This window comes from Aspergillus aculeatus (genome assembly GCF_001890905.1).
Source record: "Aspergillus aculeatus ATCC 16872 unplaced genomic scaffold ASPACscaffold_12, whole genome shotgun sequence".
Classification (NCBI taxonomy): domain Eukaryota; kingdom Fungi; phylum Ascomycota; class Eurotiomycetes; order Eurotiales; family Aspergillaceae; genus Aspergillus; species Aspergillus aculeatus.
Window position 1 is genome coordinate 295,719 of NW_017962987.1, and position 17,218 is coordinate 312,936.

The window sequence follows — 17,218 nt, forward strand, 5'->3', positions numbered from 1 at the left end:
TAGTTCCGATAATTCGTCAGACACTTGTCTAGGTAATGGGGTTTTGTATATGCTTTTGACTGGAGGGGTGTTCATAGTAACTATAGGTGCCAGGGCCACTGATATGGTCCAAAATGGATAGGCAGTCACAACAATCTATTTCTAACTATTTTATAGACAAAGGGTATAATTACATCTGGGGGGAAATCGGCTATACATGGTGTGTCGCGTAGCCTAGGCGTCGGTACTGGTGGCCACCTTCTCCTTCACCTTCCAATCCTCAATCCTCCGCCAGATACCAATAAACCCACCTCCCACGATCCTGGTGCCAACCTTGGGTCGACAGACCAGCACCCGATCCGCACCTTCGTCCACCGAGCTGGAAGCCGAGGCCGAAGCCGCTGTCCCCTCCGCAACCTCCTCACCAACCGCACCCTCTTGCTCTGCCTCTACCCCCTCCTCCGGCACGGAGGAGGAAAAAGAAGCGCCGGCCCCAGCGTCCGAAAGTGTCTCCTTGGTTTTCCTTGTCGCATGCCGCACATCCCACAGCCGCCCGCTGCTGATCCCATTGCCCAGCTCCACCACCTTCTCCTGAATCAGCGGCAACCGCTCCCGGCGGATCAACTCCAGACAGTCGCCGATCTGGGTTACGCTGGGCGTGAAGACCGCGAGCAGACCGTCGCGTTTCAGGATCGAGGTGACGTGCGGGATGCGCAGGTGCGAGGAGGGCATGTCGAGGATCGCGTACGAGAGGAACGGGTCCACTTCCACTTCCGGCTCTGAAGCTGTGGTTGTTGTTTGGTTATCGGCCTCGGCGGTCGAGGCGGCGGAACGGCTACGTTCCTGTTTCTGCGCAGCGACCCAGGTCTCGACAGGGCCGGAGTAGAAGTCGACGTTGCCGGCGTAGATGCCGCGGCGGAAGCCCCGGACGAGGGTTTCGGCGTGGCGGGCGGTTTTGTGGGTGATGTCGACGGTATGGATGACGGCTTTGCGCTGAGAGCGCCAGTTGTCCCAGATCGTTTGGGTGGCGAGAGAATCGGTGGGGTTTGTTTCTGAGGTGGTGGTGGTGGTAGTGACTGAGGCAGAAGTTGAGGGGGTGGCGGGTTCTGGGCTTGCTTCTGTTGTTGTTGTTGGTTCTGATGAAGGTGTTTGCGAGGAGGTACGGGAGGGAACGAGGTCTTTGACTTGAGAGGTTGTTGGAAACGGAGGTGGAATGGAATTGGCGCCCTGGATGGCACGAGCGAGATGGAGGGTCAAGGACCCATGGCCGGTGCCGGATTCGAGGATTTCGAGAGGAGCTTGTTCGGGATCGGAGGAAGGCGCCACGTGGATGTCGAGGAGGGAGACAATTAGATTGGCATCTGCGGAGTAAATCTAGATAGTTTGCGGATCTTCCGTTAGACGGGGGACCAGCTTGTTGTGGTGGTTGTGCATACCGGTGTCACCAGGCGAGGCGTCAGTGCGACATATTCTTCGAGAGTGGGCAGATAGAGCCTGTATTCCGGGCCTGGATAGATGTACGGGTCAGCGCTTAGCTTATTTATCTTCTCGTCTTGGTGGTACAAGATGGCACAAAGGTAAACATACCCTTATGTGACGGGATCAGATCTCGCACTCTCCGGCCGATAATATCGTCATGCTCCAACTTCCCCCGACGGACATCTGTCCGGCCACCCTTGCGCAGTGGTTTGGTTAACAGAGGCGTTTTCCCATCGACGACGGCTCTATCTCCCTCTAGTGACATTTAGGTATCAGTACACACATAACAGCAATCGCAGGCGGGTGTGATCCCCTTACCCCGGAGATAGGTAAAATTGGTATCAATATATGGAAAACGGCGGGCGATGGGTTGCGATGGCAATGAAGGACTCGGGCTTGGGGTCTTGGGCGCAGCTGAAGGCGTCGGTCCCAAGATCCGACGCAGTGCTTGCAGCAGACGCGCCATTGAGGGCAAACGATCCGAGGGGAATGACAAGAAGGTTGTTTGACTTCTACTGCATCATAACGAAACTTTTCCGATTGAAAGGGACCGATTACGCTTTCCTTATCCGGTGCCGGTCCGACTCGCGCCGCTTTTTGTACCCCGGCCGGCGGAGAGAGGACGTGGAGATGTCTCAAGAGTGCGTGTGCTGGGCAGGATTTCCACTGTTCCGTCTTATCTTTCTTGATCTGGTCAACAATGGTTACTCAAGCACCTGAGACAACTGCTGGTATAACACCTCAAGAGAGTTCTTTCACATGATCTTTAAGAGACTAATGCGATACAGGCGATATCTTGACACAGGAGACTGCAGTCCTGCAGTCTCCTCACCTGAAGAGACGGTCCGCTCCCGTTGTTGTCTCCGCCCCCAGCATGACTGGGCGGTGCGTCTTCATAGAAAGACTGAAGTGAGTGGCCGGAAGAGCTCCGAGATGCCTTCCGTCTTGTTCCATAAAAGCGGCGGGCGCAGGTTGACCCCGAGCCCCAGGAACGATTTCCATTGCGGAAAAAAGAATACAATTCACTGATGAACTAGTCTCGAATTGGCACAGTATCTGGGGAAACTCCGCCGATCTAACGACTGACTCAAGTGTCAAGCGTGGCCCAATTGATCTTTGCTCTATGGCGGGTTTCGTGATTATCCACTCTTTCACTGATCGAGTCTAGCTGCTGGACTGCTGACTCTCTTCCTTTTTCTTCCCCCCTCTCCAACGCGGGGCTCTCTCTCTCAAATTTCCTCAAGACTGTGAGCATCATTCATTTGATCATTCTCTTGAACCATTTCGTGCCCAGTTGTCCGCTCACCCGCCGCGGCCTTCCCCTGCCCCTCAATCAGGTTTGTCGGCCCCGCTCCCCAGCGCCAGTTGTCCGCATCCCGTCCTTGTTCGCCCCTCTGGATTAAGCCTGATCGGTGATTTCGCTGGATCAATATTGCATAAAGTTGTGTCTGACATTGCAGGACTAGAGAAAAGAACCACGAATCAAACGCCCCTTTGACAAGTACCGACCATGGCCGCCTCCAATCTTCCATACATGAAGACCAACCCCAAAATCATCTTTTTTACGGACTTCGATGGCACAATCACTCTTGAAGACAGTAAGCTTGCTCTGACCGTGACGTCAGTTTATTAAACCTGCTAATGAACTTGAACAGGCAACGATGCTATGGTAGTCTCCCAACCCGTCGATTCAATGTTTCGCTGTCTTTGACTGACTCTCTACTTCGCTCGCAAGATCGATAACCTGGGTTATGGGCGCGACAAGCGCCGCGAAGGGAACCTGGCGGTCCTTGAAGGCACAATGAGCTTCCGGTACGTCCGTCAAAACAGGGTCGGCTTCTTGACGGTCGGCTAATCTCCAACACCCAAACCTAGTGACTCCTTCCGCGACATGTTAGACAGTATCAAGACCCCCTACAATGAGTGTATCGAGTACCTCAAGAAAAACATGAAGCTAGACCCCTACTTCGTCGAGTTCTACCACTGGTCGCGGGAGAACAATGTGCCGATCGTTGTTTTGTCTTCCGGCATGATCCCCGTGATCAGTGCCCTGTTCGAGGCGTTGCTGGGCGGCAAGCCAGACGACCATCTCTACATCGTTGCAAATGAGGTTGAGAGCCGCGATGGTAAGGACATAAACAGCGAGGGTGGTTGGAAAATCAAGTACCACGATGATAGGTAAGAAGCCTCGCACTTGGACCTCGTAACCAGTCCAAACACAGCTGACGTCATATCCCTAGCCATTTCGGCCACGACAAATCCTTGGAAATCAAGCCTTACGCCGCGCTACCAGACAACGTGCGCCCGACCTTGCTGTACGCGGGCGATGGGGTCTCTGATCTGTCTGCTGCGGCAGAGACGGATCTGCTGTTCGCTAAGCAGGGCAAAGGTAGGCTTCTTATAGGATCGTTTGATTGAAGTGGCTTGACTAACACTTCCAGACCTCGTGACTTTCTGCGAGCGTCAAGGTGTTCCCTTCACTCTCTTCGAAAGCTGGGAGTCGATTCTTGCGACGACTAAGGACATCCTGGCGGGCAAGGTCTCTGTGAAGAAAGTGGCTCAAGAAGGATTGGACAAGGCCCATGAGGGAGCCAACAAGGCCTGAACGAGAGGCAGTTTTGGCAGCAATAGATATAGACTACAAGGTCATAGACATATAGCCAGGCCAAGTGCTAGACTCTACAATGATAGATAGACATGACATTCAATTTTGTTCAGCTGGTATCAACTGGCAGCTTACCATAAAATGGGGATGAACCAAATATCTCAAACGAGGCTAGTGCAGGGTTCCCCTTTGGCTAACCTGCAAAGGGCTAGCTCCCGTCCAGCTTCCGATTTGACGGGCCAGAACCATGTGACCATTCCGCCACCGCCTTCCCGACATGGTAGGGACTGGGGGCGGACTCCGCTTGGGGCAGGCCAAACAACGGATCGCCTTCTTTCCCCTCCTGAATTCGAAAGAAAATCATCAAGGGCCCCTTGTGAGATGACCGGTGATCAGGTCCTTCTCTTTGGCAAGCCCCTGAATCTTCTGTGCAGTGCTTGTGTGTTTCAACATGCTCCTGTGCTCGTGGCCGCTTCACACATCTCTTTAGCACTGGCCAGAGGTACCACCAATTAACACTACCACTTTTAGCATGACACGCCGACTTGTATGTTTGTGCATCCCTGAGATTGATGCTCGCTTTCGACGAGATTCCTTGCTAATTTTACTGTCTCTTCTCAGGTTCGAGCGGGCGTGCAGCTCGCCATCTTCGCGTCCTTTGTCACTCTCCTCGTCGTGGTTTTGGACAACCGATTCCGCGTCCTCCCTGCCTCCATCCATGGCCACCTTCCGTCCCATTACAACGGCCTCGTCGTCACCGATGTGACAGTTGTCACCTGTTCGTCCGTGAATGTCTTTTCCAGCTGCAAACCAAACCCACAGACGGCATGGTCGCAGGTGGAGAAGGATCTTTACCTCCGCACCGGTTGGACCTCGAGCGCTTTCGTCCGCTTCGAGCGCAAGAAAGAGGAGGAGCTGCTCGCCAGCGACCAAGTGGTCATTGACCTCAAGATCAGCCGACTCGTACCAGAATACTCAGATAAGCCCGAGGACGAAAAGGAGACGTGGGAACAAAGACCCGGAGGCATCTGGCTGAAGCGGACCGCCAAGCGGCATGCGAGTGACTCGCAGAAGGCGATCACGGCCGTCGATGTTCTGTTCGGCGCGGATGCCGTGGACCCTCGTATTGGCTGGGAAGTGAAGGATACCCCGCTGCTACTGGATAGCCGGACGGAGGCCCTGGAGGCCCGGATTAGCGTTCGGAGGGGCGATCCCACCAAGACGAAGAAGCCAGTGCCTCGCATCAATGAGAACGGGCGGTTCAAGATCATGCAGCTCGCAGATCTGCATTTGAGTACGGGCCTTGGAGCATGCCGAGACCCCGTGCCAGCGGAGTCGATTCCGGGCCAGAAGTGCGAAGCTGATCCCCGGACACTGGAGTTTGTGGAGCGGCTCCTGGACGAAGAGCAGCCGGACATGGTCGTCTTGAGCGGAGATCAGGTCAATGGCGAGACGGCCAAGGATGCGCAGAGCGCACTCTTCAAGTCTGTGAAGTTGCTGGTCGATCGCAAGATCCCCTACGCGGCTATTTTCGGCAACCATGACGATGAGGGGGACCTTTCCCGACTGGAATTAATGACAATACTGGAGGACCTGCCATACTCGCTCTCGAGGGCGGGGCCTGAGGAAGTGGACGGCGTTGGAAATTATTATGTGGAAGTCCTGGGCCGCGGAAGCACTCAGCACTCGGCTCTGACTCTGTACTTGCTGGATAGCCACTCTTACTCCCCTGATGAGCGTCAATTCCGCGGCTACGATTGGATCAAACCTACCCAAATCCATTGGTTTAAGAACACTGCTCATAGCTTGCGGACCAAGCACCACGAATACACTCACATGCACATGAATATGGCTTTCATCCACATTCCTGTGCCCGAGTACCGCGACTCTCGCAACTACTACCGTGGAAACTGGTCCGAGGCTCCAACAGCTCCGGGCTTCAACTCGGGCTTCAAGGACGCTATGGAAGAAGAGGGCATTCTATTTGTGAGCTGTGGACAGTAGGTGTCTCTCATATTGAACCTGCAGATACAGATGCGCTAACAAATCCCCCAGTGACCACGTCAACGACTACTGCATGCTGAACCGTGATCACGAAGAGAAGCCATCCCTTTGGATGTGCTATGGAGGTGGAGTCGGGTTTGGCGGTTACGGAGGCTATGGGGGCTACGTGCGACGGGTGCGGTTCTATGACTTCGACATGAACCCCGGTCGCGTTATGACCTACAAGCGGCTTGAGCATGGCGAGACTGAAGGCCGCATCGACGAGATGATGATCATTGATGGAGGTACGGTCAAGGGACCGGATCCAGAACTTTAAGTTCATTAAGAGGCTTCTTTTCTCTTCTTCTTTCATATCCGTTTTCATTGACACAGGGCTCCATTTAGCTCCACGGCTCGGCTTTTATCTTCGATCACAAACCGGAGTAAACTTTGACTTGTTTCTTTGTACTATACCTATACCTATGTGTGAGCTCGAAACCGGCATCTGCAGGCATTGGCAAAAAGGAAGGGGGGGCGGCATTGTTTTGCAGGATTACCCTTCCAAAAGATTGATTTGCTATTTTGAATGCACTATTGCTGTCATCGATTTTTTTCCTTACTGAATACTACAGCAGTTCTTTTCTACTTTCTCACATACCATTTTACACTATGGCTCCCTTTTTTTTATGGTCTTACCACCATTTTTCATAGAATACCCTTTCTCGACCACCAAGTAACCCCTCCAATCTCCCAACGATATCGTCTGTCATGCCCGGCGGTCCGCACACGTAGGCTACCGTCTTCCCTGGCTCGATCGTCCCATCGTCCCCGCTTGCCGCGGCGGCCCGCAGATCGTCGGCGTTGATCCGGCGACCATGTATCCGCAGGTCATTATCATCGTCGAATGAGTGTCCGAAGAGCGGAGAGGAATCTTTCTTCTTCTCTTCGTCTAGGTTCGTGATGAACAGGTGCAGCGTGATCCGGAGACGACGGAGCTGCGACTGAATGTTTACGATATGTCGTAGGCGAGAGAGGAAGAGGATCTGGTCCAGTAGGCTTTCGGGGGATTGGATAGTGGTTGCTGTTGCTGTTGCTGCTGTCGTCGTCGTCTCTGGTTGGGGGAGTTTGGTGGAATACAGGAAGTGAATGTTGAAGGATGGATGGCGGAGAGTGGTGGTTGCCTCGTCGTCGTTGTTTAGGTGGGAGAGCATGGAAATGAGGGGACTTAGATGTTGTCAGCTGGACTCTTTTGTGGTTATATGATCATGAGGAGAAGGAGACCATTGGGGTTTGAGGGACAAGGGGAGCGAAGATGCTTAAAGCCGAACGGGAACTACATCTCGTACTGCCCGCAGCCCCAAACCACCCCTGTTCGCTTCGTGACAACACAAGGATAGGAAAGGCCAATCCAGAGACGCGGACTAACCCAGGGTAATCAATGCTATATAGATCGCAACAAAGAGAGGAAGCGGGGCAAGCTCACTTAATTCCCACTCCGCCCGCAATGAAAACCACATTCCGGATATCAGTCAACCGCACCCCGGACGGCGGCCAAACAAAGCTCCCTCCCACACGGATGCTGAGCTCGGAACCCAGGATCTCCTCTGTGGGCTTCCAGAGCCACGCGCTGGCCGGATTCGAGGGCGCGTGGCGCACGGCGAGCTCTACGTACGGCGATCGACCCTCAGGGTTGAGCGGGGCCAGGCCCGCTTCATCGTTGGCGATGGCTTCCACGGAAGCTGCTTCGGCCAGCGAGGGAAGGACTTGTGCGTCCGCGGGGGTGGAGGTGATACTGAAGCCTCCTGCGTTGGAGATGGAGGGGATGTGAACGTCGAGCCACTGGCCTGGGAGGAAGGTCAATGGTTGTGGGTGGGACTGTGTGGGGAGGACGTGGTTAGTATGATGAGTGGTTGAGGGGGTAAAGCAATTGGTTCGACAGAGTGTGGGAAGAGAGAAGGTCGTGCGGAATCGAAGTTAGCTCTTACTTCTTGATCACTTTCCTGCGCGTTATCCTCCGGACTCTGCACCTCTCGAGGAATGGTTAGTTGCAGCAGTCGCACACATGGGTTGACCTGCTCGATATGCGCCAGGCGGACGTTGTATAGTCGGTTTTGGCGGGGCTCGGCGGCAGTGCGCATTTGATGGGGCAATGTGCCCTTCCCATTTGTTGCTGCGCTCATCTGGTGACGCTGTAGCGTGGTAGCCGATTGTTGGCGCTTAAAGAGACCCCGGGATTGTTGGAGATGGCGTGACAGGCCGCGTAGCACGGTGTGACGGCGCATCCAGAGACATCAATCTTGGTGATGGGTACTCCGTAGATCCGCGCGGTTTGATAATACCTTACCCGAGCGCTTGATTCGAGGTTCTGGATTTATGATTGACTATTGACTTCGCAGTGATTCGTTTGGATTGTGCAAGAGACAATATGGTTGTAAAGTGAGCTGTGATTCGAGAAGGTGGTGACGTCCATGTCATGTGCTCGGCCGCTCGCATTTCCTCTTTCCATCCTCCAACCATCTCCAACTACTACTACCATCATGGAGATTCGAGAAATTCAGCTTCAGTCTTTGACTTCTACGATTATATAGAAGCGTACATTTGAGAGTACAGTTGATGACACAGTTATGCCTTTCGTATGAGGGCAATACTCAACCTCAAATCATGCATGAGCCGTCACAGCAGCAGCACCAGTCATGGCTGGATACTCCACCCGAGCGCTTCGATCTCAAGTGAGCACGGCCGTTCAACGACTACCTGTGAGTCGTTAGACTTTGACAGGCCTACTCCCCCTCATTGCAGAAGCAAGCCTCTCGAGGCGTGCATGCAGATCTTTCTTCACCATCACACGGCTCTAGTGTGTGACGGCCGGCAGCCAAACCGCCCACTCTGGCGCCTCATTGGCGACAAGCCCTAAGTGCGGGCGCTTCCTGGCCGACACGCATTGGCCAGATGCACGTGTAAGAAACATGCAACCAGTGCTCTCTCCGCCATACTTTGTGATCGTTTGCCCCTCTCCGCATCGTGCTCATGGAATCCGGACCATTCGACCTGGGGGTCCTTCCCTACGGGGAGGCGCCGGTACTTCATATCTATGCGCCCTCCCTTTCCCAACAGACGCCCTCTCTGATTCCTTCCCTCCTGCTTGCAAAGGAACTTATCCTCTCTGCCTATAATTTCGCGTTTCAGCTTGTCCGGCTTTGTCTTTGATGTCCCTGCACTGAAAACGCCCAGCCAGCCGGCTCTGGCTCATTCCAACGCATCTTGGTGAGAATACGAGCTCGAAGCGCCAGACAACGCAGGATTCCGGGTTTCAGAGGGACGGTTTCTTTCACAGTCCCCCGTCCGCCAGATCTGAAGAAAGATCTTGGCATTGAATAGAGAAACAGTACTATTTACACTCAGTGCTCTCCCTCCCTCACCATGTTCGGTTCCAAGAAGTTTTACTTCCCGACACGATGGCGGAATCATAACCTCCTGTACATACTTATGGGCGTTGAGTTGCCGCTGGTGGTCATCATCCTAACATTGACCGGTATCGCGAATCATGATCTCTACCGCACGAAGCTCTGGCAGGATGGCGCCGACAATGGCTTCAACAGTGCCCCCAATGAGGCCCTCTACGCTGCGGCTAATCACCGCCCGTTCACGACCCCAATGGTCTGGAGCTCACTGTATGTTTTTTGAACTCCTAACAGCTACCGATGCTCAAATTCCGCAGAGAGAGCAAATCTCCAAACTAACCCGATTCTCTTCTAAAAGTATCACCCGGTACAACCTTGTCCTCGGTATCTTGGCTGTCTTCATGTGGATCACCAAGATTCCACTTCACATCCTTCATATGCTCTACCCGCCTGTGTGCGCCTTTGTTCACGCTGGCCTGGTCGCTGTTTGGATTTACTCTGTACGGTATCAAGCCGGCCCCGACATGTCGGACCCAGACCATCCTCAACCTGGCGCACCGTGGTATATCACCAAGAAATGCTCCGTGGCCTACGTGAAGTCAAATGTGCATTACTGCCAGCAAGCAAAAGCACTCTTCGCATTTTCCATCATCATCATGTATGTCGACCCCTTTCTTACTCTGAAACCGGTTTAAAGGCCTCCCCAAGCTAACAAACGCACTATAGTCTCTTCTACTTCGGCATCACCTGCCTCAGCCTACGCAACTGCATCATCACCGAGGAAGAGCGCCTGGAAATCGAGGAGCGCCGGGAAGACGAGCGGGCCATGAAGGAGTTCGAGGACTTCGTGCTCAAGTCGCCGGGCATCCCCATGACCACGATGCAGCCCCTGGGCATGCCTCCCAAGTCCCCGATGCACCACGTCACCACGGCGCCGAGCGACGGCGGTTCGAGCTCGGACCTGCCCCTGCGTCAACATTTCAGCACCCCGAACCCACGTCGCTCGATGCAACAAGACTCAACGGAGACGCTGTCGGGCCATCAGCCCCAGCCGCAACCCTACTTCCCACCGCCACCGAAGAAAGCCGCCAAGAATTGAGTCCGGTGGGGTCGTCGATGATGAAATTGTCTTCAAGAGAACGAGATCGTTCATGAAGGCGTTGACTTTGTCTGGCCGTGTGCATATTCCCCCGTCAGCGGTCCAAACATATGTCTTCTTTTCTCTGTTGCCACGATTATCAACTGTCATGTCTTATGCATTGTTCATACCCCCATTTCCCCTTCCGGAAGTTTGCCGGTTAAGAGTCACTAGTTTAATCTCGTCGTCCCATGCACAATCTGAACATAGCCCACTTCTCACCGACCCAAAATGAAGATCATGCGCTGATCATAATTGTAACCGGAAAAGACACCAAGTCCGTTCGATTTTAGTCTGAATATACATATCCCGTATAGTAATCATGCCATCATAGATAGACACAAAGTCATAATCAAAAGCACTGAAAGTGGGTTTTCACATGCTCTGCTGCAATCACACGCACGACCAAACCAGTCCATGAACCAGCCCGTAAAAGAAAAAAAGAAATATCCCAAGAAAAGAAAAGAGAAGTGACAGAAGCAGGGGGTATCCTCGCAAGGGGGGGTCTCAATGTCCAACCCTAAGTGGCAATTAATGCAGGTAGTACAGTAACAATCATGACAGACGTCGCGTCAATGGCCTTGGAAATTTCCCCCGTTACACCCACCTTGCAAAGACGAGACCGGGGAGAGTACGGAGTACGGAGTAGCGGTTTTAGTGATCAGGGATCTTGGCGTTTCTTCTCCTTTTTAGCCCAGCGTACTGTATAATTTAGTTAGTCATGGTCCTCGACCGGGAAAGAAAACAAAGAGGGGGGAGGGGGGAAGCCGAGTGTGAAGCAATGAGTGGAAAACGGGGGGGAGGGGGGACGGGCAGGAGCATCAACTCACATCCACAAGCATTACACAACGTCTTCGGACCCTCGGGCCCCTTCCGCCACTCCGGCGAATCACTCGTCCCGCAGTCCGTACACATATACTCGCCCTTGAGTCGTTTCCTCCGATCCCCATCCCCGACTCCTCGACTTGCCTGGGGATCGTTGATAGACGACTCGCCATCAAGGTCCGAGTAATGGACCAAGCGACCATGCTTTTGGCCGGTACTCAGACCCTGGGACCGCTCGCCCTCTCCATAGTACAGACCGGTCATGACTTCAATGCCCTCGATATGCGACATGTCGTCGACCGCAGGTAGGCGGTCCATGACGCCCTCCATGCCGGGAAACGAGCGCGAATCCGCATCGTCGGCGTTGCTCGTGACCGTATCGGAGGATTCGTTGTCCTCGCCGGAAGTGGAGGGAGTGTCGCGGGCGGGTGCCCGGTTGGTGGTGGATTGGGTGACGGTCTGCGTGGTCGTGATGTATGTTTGACGGGTAGTGGTGGTCGAGGTGTGGACAAAATGGCCATCTCTGTTGTTGTTGCGGTGATTGTTGCTGCCGGCGCCGCTATTACTGCTGTTGAAAGACTGCTGCGTCGCGTTGAGCTCTTCCTCTTCCTCTTCCTTGAGTTGCGCGATGCGCTGATTGAGGCGGATGTTCTCGATCTTATGTTCGAGAAATGAGTTGAGGAGCTGGGCTCCCCTAGTCGGATAAGGGCGACAGACGAGGAAAATCCCTCGACACTCGGATTGTTCCTGTTGCTGCAGCTGTTGCGGTGGCGATGGGGATAGCGGTCGTGGAAGTCTTCGGTGACCATTTGAGCCAGCTCCACTGCTGATATTATTACTGCTACTATCACGACTGCCGTTGTTGCCGTTGCTGCTTGCACTGGTGCTGCTGGCGCTGGTGCTGCGACCCCCATTACCACCACCCGGACCAGTGGGCATCGACGAGGGATCCGAGGGAGCGATATGTGGATGTCCGTGCGCTTCGAGCAGACAGAAGCTGCTATCCGGCTTACAGAAGCGGAAATGGCAGCGCAACAGCCGGCCAGTCTGAATACATTCTTTCAATTCCTGAGTGAGAACGGACTTGTCGTCCTCGTGAACATAGCGGAACAGGTCGCTCTTTTCGAGCGACTGGGCTTCGAAGCCCGTGATCTCGACGCACGAGGGTGACGCATACAGAACTCGACCTTCGCGGCTGAGCAGAAGCATCAAGTCCTTCATCTCCTGCAGGACCCGCGAGGCCCAATTCTCACCGTTGCCGTTGCCGTTGCCGTTGCCATGCGCAAGGGAGTCGGCGGACTGCTGGCCAACTTCGGCGCTGCCGGCCGCGGCCGCGGCCGCGGCGGCGGAGTGAATCGCTGCTGTGCCGGTGGCAGCCACGGGAGGCGATGTGGGACGACCGGTGGGAGGTATAGATGAGGATGTGGTTGACGATGAGGTCGAGGATGAATGTTGCTGGTGCTGTTGTTCGAGTATACTGGGGCCAGGGGTGGGGGCGGCTGGGCCGAGGGTGCGTGGGATGCTCCGCGCATCCATGACGCTATACGGGAAGTTTGGCAGCTGACCTTCGGATGGTTTTGAGTTTTGCTGGACTGGCGGGTGACGGTGTCCGTACGACTGATTCTGGTTCTGGTTCTGGTTCTGCCCGAGCCCTCGTGGAAAACCAAGTTCCATGTTTGAGAGGTTCGGGGGAACAGATGAGAAGGGATGGGGGGAAGGCGGAGATATGGAGCGATGGAAGGTGATCTTGGTGGGGGGGCAGAGAGAGCAATTGAAGACTGGCCTCCAATCTGATCCGTGAGAATGGCAATGTCGGAGGAACGAGGGCGAAGAAATAGAGAGCGCGTTCCAGACACGCTCTCTTCTTGGATATTGGTGTTGCTGGTGTTCTGTGTCTTTTGAGGAAGATGGATTGAAAGAAGAGTTCAAATCCAGTTCAACCTCGCCTCGCCTTCCTCCGAGGGCGGGACTCGATCATGTTTGGAGTGTTTGAATGCGAGCTGTCAATTCCTGCCCGAGCGATGATTGGATCGATGCTCCACTGAGAGTGGGTCAGGTGACATTGATCATGGATGAGCGTTTCATCATTGGACTTGGATTCATCATCAACATACTAAATCATACTCACTGCATAACAGTCTACTTGGTGCAATCGCAGTCTGACTGATTATCTACACTCTAGTGACTCTTTACGGCTAAATACAGACCAAAGATTGACTATATCAAACCCGGCTGAGTCCTCAAAGTCGAGGTAATTGAGCACGGCACTGTCTTCGATCCTCCGACAGCTGTGATAGGGGACGTGCATTTTCTAAGAATATCCTCTCCCGCGGGGTACCAGAAAAGACACGGCGACCCGGAGCTTGATAACAAATCCTCCAAACCTATAGAAGCCCTACTCCGGAGTACACCTTGATTATCCGGCTGCAACCCCCTTTAACCCCTGCTAGTACTAGCAACAACTAGCAGGGTTTGGCGGGCGTGATGCATAATCTCCCTACCCCTCTCAAAACCACAAAGAGATTTCCGTGGCAATCGCTGCCGTATACTCATATGTACAGTTCTATATACACACTTACTCTAGGACGTAACTATAGTCAATACAACCGTGTTCCGTCTTCTTCTTCGCCTTCTGAAATCTCTCTTCCCTGGCGCAATACGGAGAAGGCATACAGTCATTTCCAGATGGGAGCATAACGTCGTCGTACCCATCCTGTCAAAATGCCGCACACGGATTCAGCAAAGTGACCTATCGAGTATCTCTTGTCCTCTTGCGCGACTTCAACAGCTGGAGCCTGAGTCGGGGTCTCTCTTATGGAAGAGTGGCGTCTGCAGCGGACCACCACGTCGACAGATAATTGCATTGTCGTGCACGACAGCCGCAGCTGTCGTCTGCAAAATGAAGCAAGCACAATGTGACGGGTAGAGATAGGAAATCTGATGGCTCCGATCAAGGGCGACCGATGATCCTATGGCGTCACTGGCCCTTTGAGCGTGATCCACTTTCGAGGTCATCCGAGATCGTCGAATTTAGGGTAGCTGTGTGGTTTGCATCGAAGTCCCCTACTTTGATTCATGGTTAAGGTTGGTATTCGAGGTACCTACAGTACCTAGGCTCCTGTGCTAGGGAGAGGGAGGTGGTGTATAAAAATGCATTGTGCGCATCATTGGCTCGAGGTGGCATCTTGGCAGACAGACAGACAGAAAGTTCTACAAGCACTTGAGTATGTGTAGGTTTTGATTGGGTCCGGGAGTTCGAATGTTGGCATCTTTCAACTACGGACAGAATCGAGGGAACGAGTGGCCGAGTAGTTCGCACCAGGCAAGAGCGGCGCGTCGACGCGATATATCATATCACAAGTCGGAGGGAGTTGCTACTGCTTTGGCAGGTACACTTTTGAAGGAATACTCAAAGTCAATGAAGGCTTTTTTCATTGTTCAAGTGGCAGTGCCACAAAGGTTAACATGGTAGACACATCATCCGATCGCAACGCATAACAACAACAACTTTTGCCAGAGGAAACAGCACAGCACAGTTCCAAGGCTTCAACAACAACGATAACAACAACACTAAAGTTCCAAAGCAAGTCTAATCACTCTAAGCATCCTCCAAACATGCCAAGAAGCGATTCCAAAGACAGCTTTTTTAGTTGACGCACGAGCAGGTCTTGCCAGCGTGGCGACAAGTACATTTGGTCAATCCTCCACACATACACTTCCCATGAATAGTGCAGCGACCCTTGCAAGGCCCGGCAGGCTTGTGTGAGAGAATCGTCAGCAGAGGAGTCGAAAGAACACCGGGAGAAGTGTCAGGGGCTTACCGCTTGAGCGAGATGTGATACGGGGGTACTCTCCACTTCCTCGTTGGCATTCAACTGCTCGTTGGTGTCCGAGTCCTCGGTGGTGTCCAACCCTTCTTCAGCAGTCTCCGAGGCCGAGCGAGTGTCCAGAGCCGGGGTGGTGTTCAGGGTCGAGGTGGTGTTCGAGTCCGCGCTTTCCAGTCGGGCAGCTGGGCTATCGAGGTAGCGTGTGCACGAGCATGGGAAGCCAATCCTGGGGCAACGGCAATGGGTCAAAGCAGTATTGGAGCAGTAGCACTTGTGCTTCATGTTGCAGATTCCCTTGCACTGCACGGGAGGCTAAAGAGGATGATTGTCAGCGAGGGCAAGTGACACGGTATCAGAGGCACCCGATCAATGACTTACAAAGGGAGGTATGATGATCAGGGTCTGGTTGTTGTTTGGACCTTCGGTGAGGTTCAGACCGGAAGTGGTCATCGAATCATCAGTGGCGTTCAGATCAACAGGGGTTTCCAAGTCATCGGTGGTGTTCGTATCATAGGTGGTGTTCAGATCATCAGTGGGATCCAGATCACCAATGGGACCCGAATCATCAGTGGTGTTCAGATCAACAGGGGTATCCAAACCATCAGTCAGATCCGAATCGTCAGTGGTGTTCAAACCGTCAGTGGCGTTCAAACCTTCAACAGCATCAAGACCGGCAACGTCGCTCTGACCATCATCTTCCGCGGACTCATCGCGAGACTTGAAGTGGTTGATGCATTTGCACGGGGCATGACGATGCCAGCAACGGCAACGAGTCTTTGCGCAGTGGCACCATTTGTTCCAGTCACAAACGCCCAGACAAGTTCTCCACTAGAAACAACACGAACAAAAGTCAGCAACGGTCAAGGACAATCGATCAAGCCAACCTATTCGCAACCACCTTCTCCACTTACAGTGTTGGGACCTGAGGCCGGGCTCTTTCCTCCGCCCAGGCTTAGGACCTCGCTCTGGTCGTTGCCCTCAGGGACGTCGTCACCGGGGACAGCTCCGTTGGACACGGAGGGGGCATCGTGGTCGGCAGTAGGCTGGGCGTGGGATTCTTCAACAGGGCTATCCTTGAGCGAGTCCAAGTTGTCATCGATGTTCGCAACATCAGTGGAAGTGGGACCCTGGGGCTTTGTCAGGGCAGTCTGCATGAACAACCCCAACACCAGGAGGAAAACAAGGGGGTTTTTGAGACGGAACATCGTGAACGACGTGACGAGTGGATGTTGAAAACGATTCCAAAAATGAAAGGACTTTTGAAGGTGATCAAGACAAGAGGTAAGGATGAGAAAGGTACCGGGTGGTGAGAAAGAAGAGAGGAGAGGATAAGAAGAAGAAGAGAGATCGAGGGAGGATTTTATATCCCACGAAAGTCGCACGGTGGCGAACATTAAGATTACATCCAGCTCACTACCAGAGATAGTTTGATATCAGGAGTGATTTCTGGTGTCAGATCAGCTCGCTACCGGAGTTCTCTGATGTTCGCAGTGAATGCTGAGATGGAATATGGCTCGTTATCAGAGATAGCTGATATCTGGGGTGATTATACGACTAATATCAATTCGCTTCCGGCCATATCAGGAACTCAGAACAAAATATTAAAGTTACAGCCAGCTCGCTACCGAAAAAGCTTACTTGCTTGGTGAATGTGGTGAATATCGGTGACTCACAGGCTGATAGCTCAGACAAAGAGGCTACAGATGAGGTCGATCGACTTGGGACTGTGCATGGTACAAGAGCGGGGGTGCGTTGCTGCTATCAACCAGAGGTGATCTGACTAGTACTACGAAAGGTTGTTATGAGATAGGGTGCGAGGTATGAGAAGTACGATGAGCAGCTAGGCTCCCATAGCGAGTTCAGTCAGAGCCATAACGATAACTTGGGTCTACTCATCTGCAAAGTTCCGAAACTATGTCTAATGCTTTTTTCTTCAGCTAGGACTCGCTGTAACCACACTGGCTCTATATATCAGCTACAT

At 53.3% G+C, this 17,218-nt stretch overlaps 7 protein-coding genes across 7 annotated transcripts; 3 read left to right on the forward strand and 4 right to left on the reverse strand.

Moving 5' to 3' along the window:
- Positions 1 to 192: 192 nt before the first annotated feature.
- Positions 193 to 2,023, reverse strand: ASPACDRAFT_122605 (tRNA (adenine-N(1)-)-methyltransferase). Its single transcript, XM_020196554.1, has 4 exons — positions 1,777 to 2,023; positions 1,567 to 1,713; positions 1,416 to 1,486; positions 193 to 1,353 (listed from the first exon to the last, which is right to left on the reverse strand). The coding sequence occupies exons 1-4, from the start codon at positions 1,922 to 1,924 to the stop codon at positions 214 to 216; spliced, it is 1,506 nt and encodes a 501-aa protein (XP_020054220.1). The 5' UTR covers positions 1,925 to 2,023; the 3' UTR covers positions 193 to 213.
- A 557-nt stretch (positions 2,024 to 2,580) lies between these two features.
- Positions 2,581 to 4,210, forward strand: ASPACDRAFT_122607 (putative Phosphoserine phosphatase). Its single transcript, XM_020196555.1, has 7 exons — positions 2,581 to 2,795; positions 2,932 to 3,056; positions 3,114 to 3,127; positions 3,194 to 3,270; positions 3,334 to 3,636; positions 3,699 to 3,847; positions 3,900 to 4,210. Exons 2-7 carry the CDS (start codon positions 2,969 to 2,971, stop codon positions 4,061 to 4,063), a joined length of 795 nt encoding a protein of 264 aa, XP_020054221.1. The 5' UTR covers positions 2,581 to 2,795; positions 2,932 to 2,968; the 3' UTR covers positions 4,064 to 4,210.
- Positions 4,211 to 4,595: 385 nt separating this feature from the next.
- On the forward strand, positions 4,596 to 6,383 carry ASPACDRAFT_62151 (metallophosphoesterase family protein; the record flags this gene model as incomplete). The annotated part of the gene is made up of 3 exons (XM_020203763.1): positions 4,596 to 4,610; positions 4,685 to 6,063; positions 6,119 to 6,383. 3 exons carry the CDS (start codon positions 4,596 to 4,598, stop codon positions 6,381 to 6,383), a joined length of 1,659 nt encoding a protein of 552 aa, XP_020054222.1.
- A 355-nt stretch (positions 6,384 to 6,738) lies between these two features.
- ASPACDRAFT_62152 (FAD-dependent oxidoreductase) lies at positions 6,739 to 8,328 on the reverse strand (the record flags this gene model as incomplete). The annotated part of the gene is made up of 3 exons (XM_020203764.1): positions 6,739 to 7,270; positions 7,530 to 7,921; positions 8,032 to 8,328. 3 exons carry the CDS (start codon positions 8,326 to 8,328, stop codon positions 6,739 to 6,741), a joined length of 1,221 nt encoding a protein of 406 aa, XP_020054223.1.
- Positions 8,329 to 9,209: 881 nt separating this feature from the next.
- ASPACDRAFT_80012 (uncharacterized protein) lies at positions 9,210 to 10,776 on the forward strand. Its single transcript, XM_020205542.1, has 3 exons — positions 9,210 to 9,717; positions 9,806 to 10,105; positions 10,174 to 10,776. Exons 1-3 carry the CDS (start codon positions 9,467 to 9,469, stop codon positions 10,544 to 10,546), a joined length of 924 nt encoding a protein of 307 aa, XP_020054224.1. The 5' UTR covers positions 9,210 to 9,466; the 3' UTR covers positions 10,547 to 10,776.
- Positions 10,777 to 11,246: 470 nt separating this feature from the next.
- ASPACDRAFT_45185 (GATA transcription factor LreB) lies at positions 11,247 to 13,084 on the reverse strand (the record flags this gene model as incomplete). Its single annotated transcript, XM_020201565.1, has 2 exons — positions 11,247 to 11,287; positions 11,416 to 13,084. The coding sequence occupies 2 exons, from the start codon at positions 13,082 to 13,084 to the stop codon at positions 11,247 to 11,249; spliced, it is 1,710 nt and encodes a 569-aa protein (XP_020054225.1).
- A 1,774-nt stretch (positions 13,085 to 14,858) lies between these two features.
- On the reverse strand, positions 14,859 to 15,648 carry ASPACDRAFT_80013 (uncharacterized protein). The gene is made up of 2 exons (XM_020205543.1): positions 15,232 to 15,648; positions 14,859 to 15,167 (listed from the first exon to the last, which is right to left on the reverse strand). The coding sequence occupies exons 1-2, from the start codon at positions 15,517 to 15,519 to the stop codon at positions 15,057 to 15,059; spliced, it is 399 nt and encodes a 132-aa protein (XP_020054226.1). The 5' UTR covers positions 15,520 to 15,648; the 3' UTR covers positions 14,859 to 15,056.
- Positions 15,649 to 17,218: the final 1,570 nt, after the last annotated feature.